General features: G+C 43.4%; 1 protein-coding gene across 2 annotated transcripts in view; it reads left to right on the top strand.

Moving 5' to 3' along the window:
• Positions 1-10,397, top strand: part of INTS4 (integrator complex subunit 4) — a 72,436-nt gene extending 62,039 nt beyond the window's left edge. For both annotated transcript variants that reach the window (XM_036428536.1, XM_036428534.2), the window contains 5 exons: positions 92-151; positions 1,621-1,780; positions 2,001-2,144; positions 5,941-6,061; positions 10,055-10,397. In XM_036428536.1, coding sequence (XP_036284429.1) covers positions 92-151; positions 1,621-1,780; positions 2,001-2,144; positions 5,941-6,061; positions 10,055-10,233 — 664 coding nt within the window. In that variant the 3' untranslated portion in view covers positions 10,234-10,397. The remainder of the gene's footprint in view (positions 1-91; positions 152-1,620; positions 1,781-2,000; positions 2,145-5,940; positions 6,062-10,054) is intronic.
• The last annotated feature ends 6,289 nt before the right edge of the window (positions 10,398-16,686 follow it).

The following is a 16,686-nucleotide window of genomic DNA, read 5'->3' as shown; positions in this document are numbered from 1 at the left end:
TTTCACGTAGACTCAGAATTCTTGGGCTTTGGTTCTCACTCTTCAGTTCATACATTTCACAAGCAAATAACTTTTTTTTCCTTTTATCCAGAGTTGACCTCCTATTTGGGATGTGTGAAAAGTTTTTACAGGAAGTGGATTTTTTCCAGAGGTAAGTATATTGCCACTCGTCTAGTTAATTAAATATTAGATATGCAAAGAATATCATTTATAGAGCAACAAGAGTGATTACAAGCCCAAATTTTTGGTTTAGCACATGCAGTCAAACTATTATCTGTGCCAATGTACCCTCATTAGTGTATTTTCTTTAGTGGTATATAAACCTCTTTAATCATAGCTTCAAACCTAAGTGTACAACATTAGAATAATTAAAACATCCAGAATCATTTGTATTCAGCACTCAGCTGGACCATAAAAAGACAAGAACTATGTGGGAAAACTCACTCTTGTTGAAAAGTCACAACTTGCCTGTTCTTAAACCATTGCTTACACTTGCATATTTCTCTTTAATCTGCAAGACTTATTCCAAAGTAAAAATAACTTTTATTTTGGAGAATAGTGTTCTCAGTTCTGTATAATACAAATCAGTTAAAACAGATGCAGTAGATGAGTGGGAGTCCAGGTAGTGACCAAATCTGTGGTGTACTGTCAATATGATATTAGGAGGGAGGAATTTATAGGGTTTGAAAAGCACTCCATTAAATCTGATGATTCATTCTGCCATCCCTTATCCCTGTCACCATGAACTTTACCAAACCTGAGGTTTATGATTGAACTGTCCAATTCTTTTTTCATTTGGGTGATGATAGCTTCCTATAGGGCTGGGTTGCAATATCACCCTTCACTCATAGGTGCTGTTCTCCAGCAAATGAATTAAACTTGGCTCTAAGATTCTATCTTCTAATCTGAACTAAGTTCATGCCTCTTGGTTTTAGCTTGTCTAAGGTACTCTGTTTTTGCACAGTTGGATTGAAGAGCTTTTTGGAAAGGTGACAATTGCTAAAGCTCCTCATTTGTTTAGAGCTGTAAATTTTTCTTAATTTAGCCTGTGAGCCCCTTTACTGATGTCACCTCCTCAATGATTTATTTATTTTATTTATTTAATTTTTTTACTAACCCTTCCAAAAAGTGTAAGTACTGTGGAATCAGTCAAAGCTTGGAATACGTTATTTAACTTTTTTAAGCCTCAATGAAATATCCTCTGAGTCTAAATGTTCCTATCCCTTGAATATAAGCTTATTAAGATAGTCCTTTTCTTCCCTTTCATTCACTGTTATGTCCCATGTCTAGAATAGTACTTGGCATTTGATAAATTCTAAAGACATATTTATTAAATTAATTAATAAATCTATAACATCAAAAAATAATTCTAACAGTGCACAGGATTGCTGGGAAGATTAAGTAAGGTAATGTAAAATACTTAGGAGTAACCTGGCATATAATGGGTTATTCATAAATGAGGCTGTTATGAGGACCATGTCAGTAGGATATAATTAGTTGGCTGTCTCAGTTGGGAACCATGAGCTTCTCCACTTCATTACTTTGGGGCTTGGCAGATATTTGGGGCTCAGCCTCTTGCAAAATGAATGCATGTTCATTTGTTTCTGTTTGTTCCTCCAGGTGTTTCATCGCTGATTTGCCCCACTTGCAAGACAGCTTTGTGGACAAACTTCTTGACCTTATGCCCCGACTCATAACATCCAAACCCGCAGAAGTGGTCAAAATCCTACAGACGATGCTGCGGCAGAGTACCTTCCTGCACCTCCCGCTTCCAGAGCAGGTCAGGGCCTGTGGTATAGCCCTTCAGACGAAGTCTGGCCAGAAAGTCAGAGCTGCTCACCGTGATGAGCTTTCATGTTTGGACCATGGGACGAGGGCCTTTCTTCTGATTGGCTCCCACATGCCCACCCATTAGATAAGGAGACAGAAAAGCAAGCATATTTTTTGTTACCCAAGCATGACCTGGCTTTAGAATCATCATGTTTTCCTCTTGTTTACAGATCCACAAAGCTTCAGCCACCATTATTGAGCCAGCCGGCGAGTCAGACAACCCTTTGCGGTTTACATCGGGGTTAGTGGTGGCCCTGGATGTTGATGCAACTCTGGAACATGTGCAGGATCCTCAGAGCACTGTGAAGGTCCAGGTCTGTCAGCGTTTGGTTCCCACAGAGCTTTTATATTGACTTCGTGACAAAACATTTAACTTTAGCACCCCCTTGCTTGACCTATGTGGCCCAGTGGTTGAGTATTGACTTGTGAGCCAGGAGGTCATGGGTTTGATTCCCAATCAGAGCACGTGCCTGAGTTTCAGGCTTAATTCCCACTGAGGGGCCTGCAAGAAGCAGCCAATCGATGATTCTCTCTCAGTGTTCATGTTTCTATCTCTCTCTCTCCTTCTCCCTTCCTCTCTAAGCGCAATAGGGAGAGAGCAATAGAAACATCAACGATGAATCATCAATCATTTACCTCCTGCACACCCCCTACTAGGGATAGAACCCACAACCCAAGCATGTGCCTTGACCTGAACTGAACCCAGGATCCTTCAGATACTCTATCAACTGAGCCAAACCAGCTAGGGCTAAAAATATATTTTTAAAAATAATAACTTTAGCACCCCTTTCATCTCTGCCTGAGGATGGAAACTGGGGAGGAAGAAGAGAGGAGTCTTTTTGGAAAAGAGCCTGGGCTTGAATCCCAACTTACTTCTGAGTGTGGTCTGGTGCAAGTTACCTTGAATGCTGCACCTCAGATTCTACAGCTAACAGACAGGAATATTTGACATTGAAAGGAGGTGATGCATACAAAGCCCCTGGTGCCCACTAAGGATTCACTAAATGACAGGGCCTTTTCTATTCCTACTGGTGAGGATAAGACTCGATCCTCTCAGGCCTTCAAGCAAGCTGTAACAACAAGTTCCTTTCGCTGTTGGGTGGGTCAGTTTGGCAAACAAAACTTAATAGGTGGGAAAAGAGCAGTCAGTAGGGAATTTTTTTCCCCAAGTAGATATATTAGAGATATAAGAAATGTATTAGAGATACTAATAAGTTTAGACAGTCTGCAATTAAGCCCCATAAAGAGCAGTACCCATTTATCCATACACCCATTCTTCCTTCTTTCCATGCAATAATGGTTACTCTGTTGTGCATGCTCATTGCTAGTGTTACAAAGGAAATTATGTCAGTACTCCTGCCTTCCAGATGCTCAGTCTCAAGAAGAGGCAGACAATTGGTTCTAGCCAACAACCTAGAAGAATAGAGAGAAAATTACTTTTCCTCCCCTACAGGGTTATTCAGTTTTTGACGTATAAAATTTTTGCAATATACTTAAAAAATTTTTTTTAAATACTCTGGAGAGGCTCTTAATTTGGAGAGAGTGGTGGAGGCGGAGGAAAAAAGGCTTTGTGGAGATGTAAGGTCTGAAAGGATGAGTAAGAGCAAAAAGAGGAATTCTGGATAGGAGGGATATGAAGAAACAAACACAGCAAATGTAATCAGAGGACAGAAATATAGCCTGGAGCAGGCAGGGAAAAGTTAAGGATCAGTCAGGCCTTAAAGGTGATAATATTTGCTGCTGGTGTCAGTAGAGGGAAAAAACTGGCTTCCCCGCAGGAATTATTATAAATCATGACTTGAGAGAGCTAATTCTAAGCTGGCTGTGAAGTCGTGTTGCAGTTGTTTTTTTGTTTTATGGATGCCCCCTTTCAACTCCTTAACACACATACACACATTAGTGGTTTTCACCCTAGCTGTACTTTAAAATTATTTTTATTTTATTTATTGATTTGAGAGAGAGACTGGAAAGGAGAGAGAGAAACATCAATTTGTTGTTCCACTTATTAATGCATTAATTGATTGATTCTTATGTGTAACTAGCTGGCAGTAGAAACCTCAATCTTGGTGTATCGGGGCGACACTCTAACCAGCTGAGGTATGCAGCCAGGACCCCCAGCTGCACTTTAGAATTATTCAGAAAGCATTAAAAAGTGCTGATGTACAGGCCTCAGTCTACACCAGTAAATCAGAATCCTAAGAGTAGGTCCATGGGTACCAGATTTTGTTGGTTTTTGAGCTCATAGGTGATTCTAATGTATACTGTTTCACATTGTTCCTGAAAAAAACATTCACTGACAACTCAGCATAAATGAGATTGTAGAAAGATACATAAGGGTCATCTGCACTGGAAAACCCCTTCCAGAGCAGCTCCATTACACGCATGGCCAAACTCTGCAGTCGAGGAGATGGGAAACACTGTCTGATCCTGAGGCAACTCTGTTGATTGCAGAGTGCTATCCAGTCCAGCCATCGGGCCTGAACAATGCTCCTGCTCTGCACAGTGCTTAGGTGCTAGGGTTGTAGCAGTGAACACCACTGAGATTATGTCACGACTATATTCTCTGTTACAATAATGTGTATCATCTCTTTGAAGCAGAATGTGCAGGAACTCCAGTCACATTTCGGTGAGCCCAATTCAGGCTACTAGATTACACCTGATGATAGAGGAGGTGGGATTTTTTTTATCTTTTAGATTTTCTGAAATTCAGAATATAATTCCTACCAGCCATTTTCTTCCCTTGACCTGCTTGGGCCACAGAATTATAAGCTGCTTTTGGGAGGAATGAATGAAGGCTTCCAGTGGCCATTTGACAGAATGGTCAGGGCCTTTCACTCAGGGCAGATTTGCTGAGAACGTGGGAAATTCTGCTACCTTTATCATTCTGTTTCCGTGCTCATTACTGTTTCAGTCCTTCCCTGTTCCTCCTTAAAAAATGAAACCCAGGAAGCATTTCAGATCTTGTTTCCCAATAATTTTCAGTTTGGTGCAAATAAAATCTTATAAAAAAAAAACAAAAAAAAAAAACTAAGCCCAAATATTGTCCTTAAAGATACCAAGAGTCAGGAAGCTGGAATACCTGCATCTTTTTATTTGTAATAGATTTGGGGCCGGGAGATAGAGTAGTAAGTAGAAGCTTAAAAAAAGGGGGGTACAAAGGGGAGCTGAGATCTAAGACACATGTGTCAAACACAAGGCCCGCGGGCCAAATCCGTCCCGCCAGGCCTTGCAATGTGGCCCGCACCGCGCTGTCATCACTGCACTCCGCTGTGTTTCCATTACAATGACAGTTTATGACTGTTCAGTAAACCATTCGGCCCGCGATTTAGGCTGGATTTTAGATTTTGGCCCCTTCTCTGATTGAGTTCGACACCCCTAATCTAAGAAGATATGAAATGAGGTTATGGGGCAGGAACTGAGACATGCCTCCTACTTTCAAACTGAAAGACCCGTGCAGTTCCCTGCTTTGCCCTTATCAGTATGTTCACAAAGTGTAGGTCCTGTGTGGTTCCAGGATAAGCTCCATTTGTTCATTTAGTTCCTGTGCAGGAATGTAATAGGCCCTTTCCTCAGACAGCTGTGGGGCCCCTGAGATGCTGAGGAAAGAACGCTGGCAGTTTGTGAGATTTGAGAAACTGGCCAGTGATTAGAGCCATCCTTCACTGAGCACTGTCTCTGTGGAAAGAGACAGACAAGCTACTTGTAACCTAGTGAGGAGAATACAGCTACAGAATTACTCTTCATACTGGGTGGATGGTGATGGATGCTGGGCCACGGAATGACTCAGAGCCAAGAGGGAGAGAGTCATCCTGGTGGGTTCCTGGGAAGGCTTTTCCTATCAGGATTAATATTTTCCCTGTTTAAGACATTTTATTAGAGACACTTTATTCCTCTTACTTGTTCTCCATGGACTCAGGACACATTACAAACTCTGCCTTGTGCTGGGCAGGGCCTCTAACGATGTCAGCATGAGGCCCCCTGGTCAAGGAGCAGCCTTTTGAAAGGGCTCTTACCTCTCTTGTTATGGGGTTCACAACAGATGTCACCAGCAATTCGCCTAAAAGCTCATGGCTCTTGCTGCCTCTTTTTCTCATATTTGTCACCTCTTAGGTCTTATATCCAGATGGCCAGGCTCAGATGATCCACCCCAAACCTGCAGACTTCCGGAACCCTGGCCCAGGGCGACACCGGCTCATCACTCAGGTGTATCTCTCCCACACTGCCTGGACAGGTGAGGAGTCAGCGGGCCAGCGTGGGCAGAAAAATATGCTCCTGGGGATCACATCCACCCTTAAGCATTAGAGTTTTCGCATGGTTGAATCAGGCCTGCTGAGAGTTGTACTTGATTTCTTAGGGAGCTTAACATCTCGAACCGGGTACATCTAGACTAATTTGCTGCATTGCTTTGATTGCAAGAGGCACAGGGTTTTGTCAGGTGATATATAGGCTACAGTAGAATGGAGTCTCATGGAAAGAGCCCTGGGCTGGATGCCAGGAGGCTTACATTCCTGTCCTAACTCTGCCACTGACTTGCTGCATAATCTTGGACGAGCCACTCTCCCTTCTGAATGTTTCCTTGTCTTTCCAATGAAGATGATAATTCCCAGTCTGCTAGTTAGTTCTGAGATTGCTTTATCTGGAAATTAAACAGTTTTGTATTTCTTACCAGACATTTAAATTCATTCTGTTTTTGTATCTGAACAATTCAGTTCATTCCCCAAAACAAGTAAAATGGCAGCAGTTCCTGTCCTCCCCTCCTGCATGGGCTGGTTTGTGGGGTAACACAAAATAAGATGATGTCGCGGCTGAAGAGAGCCTCAATAATTTGTGAAAAGACAGGGAGTTTGCAGAGTTTGTTTTTTAATTTGTAAGAATAAAATGGGAGAACACAAGTGCAAAGACATTACTTTTCAAGCATAACACTGCTTTGGAAACTTCAAAAGGAGATTCAGTCAACAGAACCTAAAATGTGGGGGAGAATTGGCTTTGCTGGTATTTCCTAAATCATTCAAGGTGGTTCAGAAGCATGGCCCTTGCTGGAGAAAGTGTTTAATGCCACCAAGTTTGGTTTATTTTAGAAATTAGATGCTCTCTGGAATTTTCTTTCACTGTATTTTAAAATACATCAGTAACTATTGAATGCCATTATTTTTTATTTTTTATTTATTTATTTTTTAATATATTTTACTGATTTTTTACAGAGAGGAAGGGAGAAGGATAGAGAGTTAGAAATATCGATGGGAGAGAGACGTCGACCAGCTGCCTCTTGCACACCCCCGACTGGAGATGTGCCCGCAACCAATGTACATGCCCTTGACCAGAATCGAACCCGGCACCCTTCAGTCCGCAGGTTGACGCTCTATCCCCTGCCAAACCGGTCTTGGTTGAATGCCATTATTAATGGTTTCCCTCTATCAGGGGCATTAGGTTATAAGTGCTACTTATAGGAGACTTTATATAAAGTTTTCAACAAAGAAGAAATGCTGTTGAAAGTCAGGGCAGCCCCCTCGGGGGACTGGTGGCCCTGGGCCTGGCACTCGTCCTGAGGGAGCATCCAGCAATGCTTTCACCCAGGACCTGGCTCCCTAAGCATCCCTGATATCCCTCATTCCATAATCTTACTGCCTGGGATGTTTCTATACTAGTTGTCAAACCTCTAGCCCCACAGGAAGGTAGAATTCCTTATTCTAATCCCTTCTGATGAACAGATTCTAGATGTGGGGAAAAGGCAGAGGGACAGCCTTGTCGTGGAAAGGCCATGGCTTGAGGTGCATATCACAGCACGCTAGAGCTCAGAGGAGATTGAAAGGTCCTGGGGGCCTACTTACCTGCCCCTGGTCATATAGCAAGTCATTGTCTGAACCAGGACTACAATCCAGGCTACCCTGAGCCCCAAGAATTATACCTCATCTAGGATCACTTACTTCCTCTGAGAGGTGGCAACCCAAGCACTATTATATATCTTTTATAATTCTCTGCATGGCACTTACTAATGTTAGATGTTTTCTCATTTTTCTACTGCCTTTCTCTCCCATTAGAATGTCGGTTTCTCTAGAGCAAAAAACTTGATTGTTTTTATGTCATATCCTTAATACTTCTATATCCAATGTCCCTAATACCTAACATAGTAGGTGCTCAACAAATAATGAAATTTTAATATGGGATTTTAAACTTGCACTTAAAATTCATTGGATCCTTAGACCAGCTTTCTGGGGGTAAGTAGTATTCTATTCTTCATTTTATGGGTGTGTAAGTGGAGGCCCACTTAGCTGGTCCATGGTGGTACTGAGCTCCCACTCACATTTTCTAACCCCCAAATCCATTTTTCCCCCCCTACTGTACCTTGCTTCTGACCTGGGACACTAAGGTGAAACATTCTGAATGTACCTCTGCCGCCTCCTTCTAATCCATGTGATGGCTCTCGGGTTAGTAGGGAGCTCCTCTGTCCAGTTCCTCACAGCTTCTACGAGTGGCCTGACCTCTGAGAGGCAGGGTGCTCCCAGGTCAGAAGCTTTGAGTCACATAGACCAGGTTCCAAATTATCTCCCTTGCTGTGTGACCCTGAGCAAGTTATTTTACCTCTCTATCTTATTTTCCTTATCTATAAGATGGGAATAAGAATGATACCTCATAAGAGATATATTTTTCCAGAATATGACAAGTAGGTTGCATGATTTGTCACAGATGATCTTTTGTCTCTTTCTCCCAGTCTCCTCCCTCTTCTTTTCTCTCCTTTCCCTTTTCTGATGGCAGTGACCTGAATTGTTAGTCTTACCCTAGTCTTAAGCGAAGGCATAATGACCAGGTAGAGTTTGTCCTGGGTTTGGCTCCTGAAAGTGCTGTGAGCCAAGGCTGGGTTCTGGTCAGGGGTTGGCAATAGCCATCTGGGACAAAAGAGAAAAGCACAGGGGGGGAGCTGATACTGTGTCTGGTACCGGAGCGTAATGCCGGTTTCATACATACTCCAGGCTGGTGTAGTCATGTGGGCGTGTCCTCACCACATGAACGCTGGTCAGTGGTGATGCTCAGGCGCTGCTCTCTGGACTTGGCCAGGTTGCTCTGGCTGCCTGTAAGCCTTTCCTGGAGGATGGCAGTTCAGTCTCTGCTTTCATTTCCAGGGAGAAGTTAGGAAGAGGTCTGGGGTCATTGAGAAGTCCTGGGACCTCTGCGCTGTTCATTTAGATTCATCCAGCCTTCATTCCTGCTGGATGAACTTCTGAGCCTCGGGCTCATCTCTAACACTTGTATTTTTTGCTCGAGACAAAAAATTAAGAAAGACATCCCAAGCCCATGCCTTTCCTAGCCTTTGAACTTGCTCTTATGTTTTTGTGAAACCCTCTCCCCCTTCTTTATTTAAACCACATGGCAATAGAAACATTAATTGCTTCAATGTTTGCGCTGGGCCCAAATTCTGTCACTGCCCAGGAGTGGAGTTGGGCAGTCACTTAGAACCTCTCAGAGCCTTGGAACTTTTTTGGGATTATGACAGTTTATTTCATGGTGTGGCAGGGTGAGAATTCTTGAGGTTATGTGCTTAGCACAGAGCAGTCCTGGGCTCCCTGCCCAATACTTCTTACAGACTATTAGAGCATGTACTGTGCTCTGCGCAGCTGTCTCTGTCTCTTTAACCAAATGGTCAGCAACTTGAGGGATATCTTACTTTCTCCGGGGCCTGCCACCTGCATGCACCAGATCAGTATCTGAATGTCACATCATAAAATAGAAGGTTAATGAAATGATTTTAGAACATGTTCCTATTCACTGGGGAGAATTTTTTGTCAGAACCATTTCCTAGCAAAGGATTCCTCTCCACTGATACAGTGGAGTGTGCGGTGCACGCAGCCCTGCGGCCTGAGGTCAGCTGTGCAGTAAGAGCATGGTTATCTGGGCATGAGGATTGACCACATGTGCCCTTGTGGGCCTGTCTGGAGGCTGGAAGCCCTCTGTGGGAGATTTGTAGCTTGCTCTCTGATCCTCAGCAGCTGTGGCGGGAGCCTTCAGAGACCCGAGCAGAAGGTGGTGGCAAAGCAGCAGCCTGAGGGTCAGCCTCACAGGATGCAGGTTGGGAAAGTGTTTGTTTGGCGGGAAGGGAGGGATGTGGACAGATGAAGAAGTGTTCTTGAAACCCTACTGCTTCCATCTTTGATGTTGCTTTTACACGACATTTCACCCCAGTTCCTAGCCATGCCCAGTCATAGAAGATTTCTTCTGTCTTTTATTCCAGAACCATGCCAAGTGGAAGTGAGGCTGCTGCTGGCCTACAACTCTAACTCACGCATTCCAAAATCCCCCTGGATGGAGGGGGGCGAGATATCGACCCAGGCGGAAACCGGCATTGAGGGCACCATTCCCTTCAGCAAGTCTGTAAAAGTTTACATAATGCCCAAGCCCACAAGGCGCTGAGTCACAAGCAGTCTTTGAGCCTCGAAGGCCCTTCTTCAACATCAGAGTGAGCCAGAGCCAGAAGGACGGCATCTGGACATGGCGTATAGGCATAAGGAGAGACAAGTAACCCTTAGAGTCTCACCTGATACCAGACACAAGATAAATTATTTTGCATTAAGAAAACAAAAACCGCCAAAACAGGTTTGGCTCAGTGGATAGAGTGTCGGTCTGTGGACTGAAAGGTCCCAGGTTCGATTCCGGTCAAGGGCATGTACATTGATTGCGGGCACATCCCCAGCAGCTGGTCGATGTTTCTCACTCATTGACATTTCTAGCTCTCTATCCCTCTTCCTTCCTCTCTGTGGAAAATCAATAAAATATATTTTAAAAAAAGAAAACAAAAACAAAAACCTTCAAGTCTATCCCCAATTTCCTCCCCGCCTCCCAACCCCTTCCTATAATAAAGTTGAGAGACCACCCAACTGGACCTTAAAGAAATTTGAGTGGTTTAGGTTCAACATTTTCTCCATATGCTTACATTCCTCGGGTGTGAAGCAAAGATCCAATTTTCAGCCACCTCCAAAGAACCAGTTATGAGTCGTTATCTTTTTTTCTTAAAGCAATAGTCTGTGGAGCCAACTCCAAGGCAGCTTCTACAGCTGTACTTTTTCATCATAGACAGTTCCTGAATGTCCTTCGACATCATTATCTGCCTGGGAGGCTCCTTCCATAACTCAGGCAATAGCTGGGCCAAGGACTGAATGAATAGCTGAACAATGAATCATTTCCATCCTTGAATGGGATTCTTGATCTTGCCTGCCATTATTCTTAGACCCACAATAAAATAAAAGGGCTGTATTTTAGAAGAGAAACAGGATCATGGGAAAGCAGGATCCAGTGTAAGAAATAAAGCCACTTTCCACTACATCTCTGATGACTCCAATGTTGGAATTGCACGTGAGTTAAAGGTGCAGTTGGGTGTAAGAACAGTAAGTCCTCCAGAGATGTTCATGGGTGAGGGCCTGTGCTATGTTCTTTACCTGTCAGATAATCCTCACAACAGCCAGGTGAGACTTAAGAGGTTAAGCCACTGGTAGGAAAACTGTACAGTAACTAGTAAAGCTTGTATTTTTTCAGATCCTGCTTGATTCCAAAGACCTGAGCTGCATCACCACAGGGTATATAGACAAGAGCCTTCACATCTTTAGCCCTCTTTTTCTAGGAGGGGCTATTCCTGTTTCCTAATCTGCAAAATACAGACAGTGATACCTCAAGGAGTACTAAATGGGATTAATTAGCCAAAACCGGTTTGGCTCAGTGGATAGAGCTGCGGCCTGTGGACTGAAAGGTCCCGGGTTCGATTCTGGTCAAGGGCATGTACATTGGCTGTGGACACATCCCCAGTAGAGAGTGTGCAGGAAGCAGCTGGTCTATGTTTCTCTCTCATCAATGTTTCTAACTCTCTCCCTCTCTCCCTTCCTCTCTGTAAACAAAATATATTTTTTAAAAATAAATAAATGGGATTAATTAAATAATGCGTGATAGAATCTGAATATGTGACCAGTCTTGATCATATTTGGTACTTGGAAATCTAATTAGAATAATGGCAAGATCAGAAGTAGAGTTAGGATTTGAATTCAGGCATGATGGACTTTTGGTTTAATGTATTATTTTATTTTTATATTTATTTGAAAAATTTTAATTGGTTTTAGAGAGAGGAAGGGAGAATGAGAGAAACATCAATGTGAGAGAAAAATATCTATCAGTTGCCTCTTGTATGCACCCCAACTGGGGAACAAACCCACAATCTAGGTATATGGCCTGACAAGGAATGGAATCCATGACCTTGTGCACAGGACAAGCTCCAACCAGCTGAGGCACATGGGCAAGGGCTGGTTTAATGCACTTTAATGTGTGCCTGGCAGTGTTTAAGCCTGTACGTGAGTTAACTCATTTAACCCTCACAACCACCTTATGAAGCAGGTACTATTCTCTTCATTTGATAAAAGCCATGGAAGTTCAGAGAAGTAAATAACTGCACAGGTTACACAGCTAGTAAATGACTGAGCTGGATCTGAACCCAGGCAGTCTGGTTCCAGGAGGTCATAATCATTGTAGACGGTCTGAGGGAAGAAAGATCATCTCCAGGGAGCTGACTTCTTAGTGTGCTCGCCTATTGTGTATATCTCAAGGACGTGCCATCCGTAGGCTCTTGTGTGACAACAATAGATGCCCTGAAAAGAGTGCATGCCTTGGAGATAAAATGAAGCATGACGCCAGGCTGAATAATACCATGGCCCTGACACAAGCATCCAATGATGATTGTGGCTTGGAGCATGAATAGCAACATTAAGACCCAGGGTTGCTGATTGAGCCCCTTATGCTGTAGCGATAGAAAGCCTTCGAAGGAAAGAATACGTTAGATTCTTTTCAGATACAGTACTCCCTTTATAAAAATCCTTCCAGGTTATAGAAAAATCCTTTTACGGCTGGGGAAACTGAGGCTTTGAGGTAATGTCTTTCTCCTAAGCGGCAAAGCCAGGACTTGATTTTAGGTTCTTAAAAAAACAAAATACAGTATTTTTTCCCCCCCACCAAAGATAGAGCTATTCTGAGGGGCTCATTTTGGCTTAGTATCAGAGTAAGTGTTTTAAAACTAAACATGAATGGGTTGCACTAGGAGATAAGGGATTCTCCGTGTTGATGCATTCAGGCAGAGATTGAATGAACTCCTGACAAGTTTGTTCTAAATGAATTCAAATATATGAAAGGTTGCACTCAACCTTTTAAATTCCTTTTACCCTGAATCCTCAGGTTCTGTGAAATGAGAATCTTGACATTTCTGCATCTGGTTCCACACCTTCTCACTGAAGTGAAATAATGACATTCTACAAAGACAGGAAGGGAGCATGAAGATCACTGGTGTGGTGCCTTCATTTTACAATGAAGTGCAAGCCCAGAGAGACTGAGTGAGTGCTGAGGCCAAGGCTGAAACCCAGGCCTCCTGATTTGGGTCCACTCTGGTTTTCGTCACTGGAGTCTATTGTTCTGTCTTTGCCAGTCTGCCCTGCACCCCGCTGTCACTTTGGACTCCTTCCTCACCCTCCTAGAAAAACAGTTGTCAAGTCCTTTAGATTCTATTCCGGAAATGTGTCTTGACTCAATCTTCTTCTCATTATACTTACTGTTTCTATCCTGATGCAGGCCACCATCATCTCTCCTGAAATGTAGCTTTGGCTTTAGAGATCTCCTTGTCACCAATCTTACCCCTTTAGCCCGTTCTTCACACAGTTGTCAGAGTAATCCTCCTGAAACCCAGCCCTCATCACACATTCCTCTGCTTAAAACCCTGTAAGTGGACTTCTGGTCCTAGCATAAAGTCTAAACTATCCTTGAAGGATCTTCAGGCCCTTCTGTCTTCTCCAGTCACATCCTCCCTGTCCCAGACATTTCTCTGTACTTCTCTAGCTGTAATTACCGGCCGCTGTTTCCAGTGCCCACCATGCTTTCTCTCCCTCAGACCTTTGACCTGCTGAGCCCTGGAATGTGCTCTTCAGATTGTCTCCTGTGGTTCCTTTCCTCCCACTTTTCAGGGCTGAACCTCATTCTAGAATCTCTGTGTCCTGCGGGCCTGGTGGATTGCTTCTCTGTTCCCACCTGTACATTCTTCAGTCCTAGTATTTATTTTATATTCACAACAACCCCCCAAAGAGGAAGTGGGGGAAAGGTGTCCAAGAGGCTTCTTAGAGGAAGAGAAGAGAGACTGAAGAATCTGAGAGGCAGTTGCTACTCAGCACCACTCGGTTGTGAGTATGGGCCTGGTGGTATCGGATCTTCCAGTTCTAGAAAAGCCAAAGTCTATATTTTCATGTAAAAACCCAACTTAAAAAAATATTGGTTACTAAAGTGAATGTTAAAATTACTATGCAACAAACAAAATACATCTCCAGATAGATTTGTGTCAGTTTGCAACTTCTGCATCACCGCTGTGTATTTATATGTCTATTTCTTCCAACTAGTATGTGAGTACCTGGATAGTAAGGATGTCTATGTTATATCCCCAACACAGTCCTGGCACATACCAGGCAAGGAAAGAATGAATGAATATAAGAATCCAGAGCAAACTTCTGGATGGCGTGCCTACAAAAGCCAGGCCAGAGATAGTTTCTGGAAGGATTTTTTTTTTTTTTTTTTTTTTTTTATTTTTTTTTTTTTAAATAAGTTTTTATTGTTCATATTACAAATGTTCCTTCCCCCCCCCCACCATTGCTCTCCTCCACCAGGTTCCCACCCCACCCTCTGCCCTTTCCCCTCTCCCCATTGTCCTCATCCATAGGTGCACAGTTTATGTTCAGTCTCTTCCCACTCCCCCCTCTGCCCTTTTCCCCAAGAATCATCAGTTCACTCCCCTTCCATACCTCTGATTCTATTATATTCAACAGTTAATATTGTTCATCAGATTTTTTTAATTTCCTTGGTTTTTAGATTCACTTGTTGATAGTTACATATTTGTTGTTCATAATTTTTATCTTTGTTTACTTTCTCTTCTGAAAGAACCCCCTTCAGCAATTCATATAATTCTGGTTTGGTGTTGATGAACTCCTTTAGCTTTTGTTTATTAGTGAAGCTCTTTATCTGGCCTTCGATTCTGAGTGATAGCTTTGCTGGGTAGATTATCTTTGGCTGTAGGTTCTTGCTATTCATCACCTTGAATATTTCTTGCCATTCCCGTCTGGCCTGCATGGTTTCTGTTGAGAAGTCAGCTGACAATCGTATAGGTGCTCCTTTATAGGTAACTACCTTCTTTGCTCTTGCTTCTTTTAATATTCTCTCTTTGTCTTTTGCTCTTGGAATTTTAATAATGATGTGTCTTGGTGTGGTCCTCTTTGGATTCCTTTTGTTTGGAGTTCTGTACGCTTCCTGGACTTGTAAGTCTAATTCTTTCACCAGTTGGGGGAAGTTTTCTGTCACTATTTCTTTCAGTATGTTTTCGATATCTTGCTCTCTCTCATCTTCTGGGACCCCCATAATTCTGATGTTGGTTCGCTTGAAGTTGTCCCAGAGGTTTCTTACATTATCTTCAATTTTCTGGATTCTCTTGCCTTCTAGCTTCTGTGGAGGAGTGTCTTCTGGCTCTTTATGTTCCAAATCTTTGACTTGATTCTTGCGATCATCCCTCCTGTTTTTAGGACTCTGTAAAATATTTTTTATTTCAGACAATGTATTCTTTATTTCTTGTTGATCCCTTATCATTTCTTGTTGACTCCTTATTAATTCTAGTTGATCTCTTTTCATATCCTCATAGGCCTTATCCATCTTTTCTAGGAAATTCTTGAAAAACCTTATAAGCGTAGATTTGAACTCTATATCCAGACGCTTTTTGTCCTCCAATTCTTTCGTTTTTGATCTATTTTGTTGTCTCATTTCGCAGTTACAGATGGGGCGGGGTTTCAGGGTGGAGCCTGCAGCTTTGGCTTCTGTCAGCCCCGCCCTATGTGAGTCCTTCAGTGCTCGCTGCTGCCGGCGCCTCTGAGAGAGAGGTGCCCTCGATTTTCGCCTGCTGCCAAACAGTCTATGCTTTCCCACAATGAGCCCGGTATTGGGGTTCAGTTCAGTTGGAAGTGGAGTAGGAGGTGGCGTTCACAGCAGTCTGGAGCCCCAGTCTCCTTCCCGTCAGGGCAATCCCCCGGCACAGCCGACCGTCCCTTCTCTGCGCTCAGTGTGCGCACCTCCGGGACCTCCTTCCGCCTCTCCCCGGGGTTTCGCCTTACAGCCCGGCTCCCTGTGGCTGAGCCTGAGTCCCCGGGGTCCGGCCTAGAACTGGGGTCCAGAGCAGTCGGGGGCCCAGCACAGTCGGAGTTTTATCTCCTTTCCGCTGGGGAACGCCCGCCAGGCACTCGGCCTCCCTCCTCTCAGGTCCGTCCTCTCCGCCCGCCTCGTGTCTCCGTACCTTGGCTTTTCCAGCTCCTCCGCGCCTCCTTCTGGTTTTCTCCTTGCTTCTCGCTGTAGAATTTCCAGTCAGTCAACCTTCCTGTAGTTCTGGGCAATGTCCGTTTTATATTTTAGTTGTATTTTATTGAAATTGTTGTGTGCGGCTGCAGCTAGGTGTTCACCTGGGCGCAGCCATCTTGGATCTCCAGTTTCTGGAAGGATTTTACAATATATTTGGCTTTGACATGATTGACTTCAGCAAACCAGAATTATGGGTGAAAGATACACACCTAGCACTTGGTAGACTTCTCTTAGAAACTACTCAAACAAGAATAAATTAAATGTGAGCAGTGAGGGCTGCGCAACCTACAGGTTGAATGAAATGGTTTAATAATTAAGACACGGACTAAGTAAAGAACTTCTCTCCAGGTTCTGCACATTTCCAGCATTGACCATGAAGAGTAGATTCAGAAGTGGGAGCTATTATATTAGCAGGTTTATATAAGGTTTAATAGCCTCACTTCCAGATCTTCTGTGCCT

The sequence above is a fragment of the Pipistrellus kuhlii genome, unplaced genomic scaffold, assembly GCF_014108245.1.
Source record: "Pipistrellus kuhlii isolate mPipKuh1 unplaced genomic scaffold, mPipKuh1.p scaffold_m20_p_9, whole genome shotgun sequence".
In the NCBI taxonomy this organism is placed as follows: domain Eukaryota; kingdom Metazoa; phylum Chordata; class Mammalia; order Chiroptera; family Vespertilionidae; genus Pipistrellus; species Pipistrellus kuhlii.
This window is presented reverse-complemented; position numbering and strand designations above follow the sequence as displayed.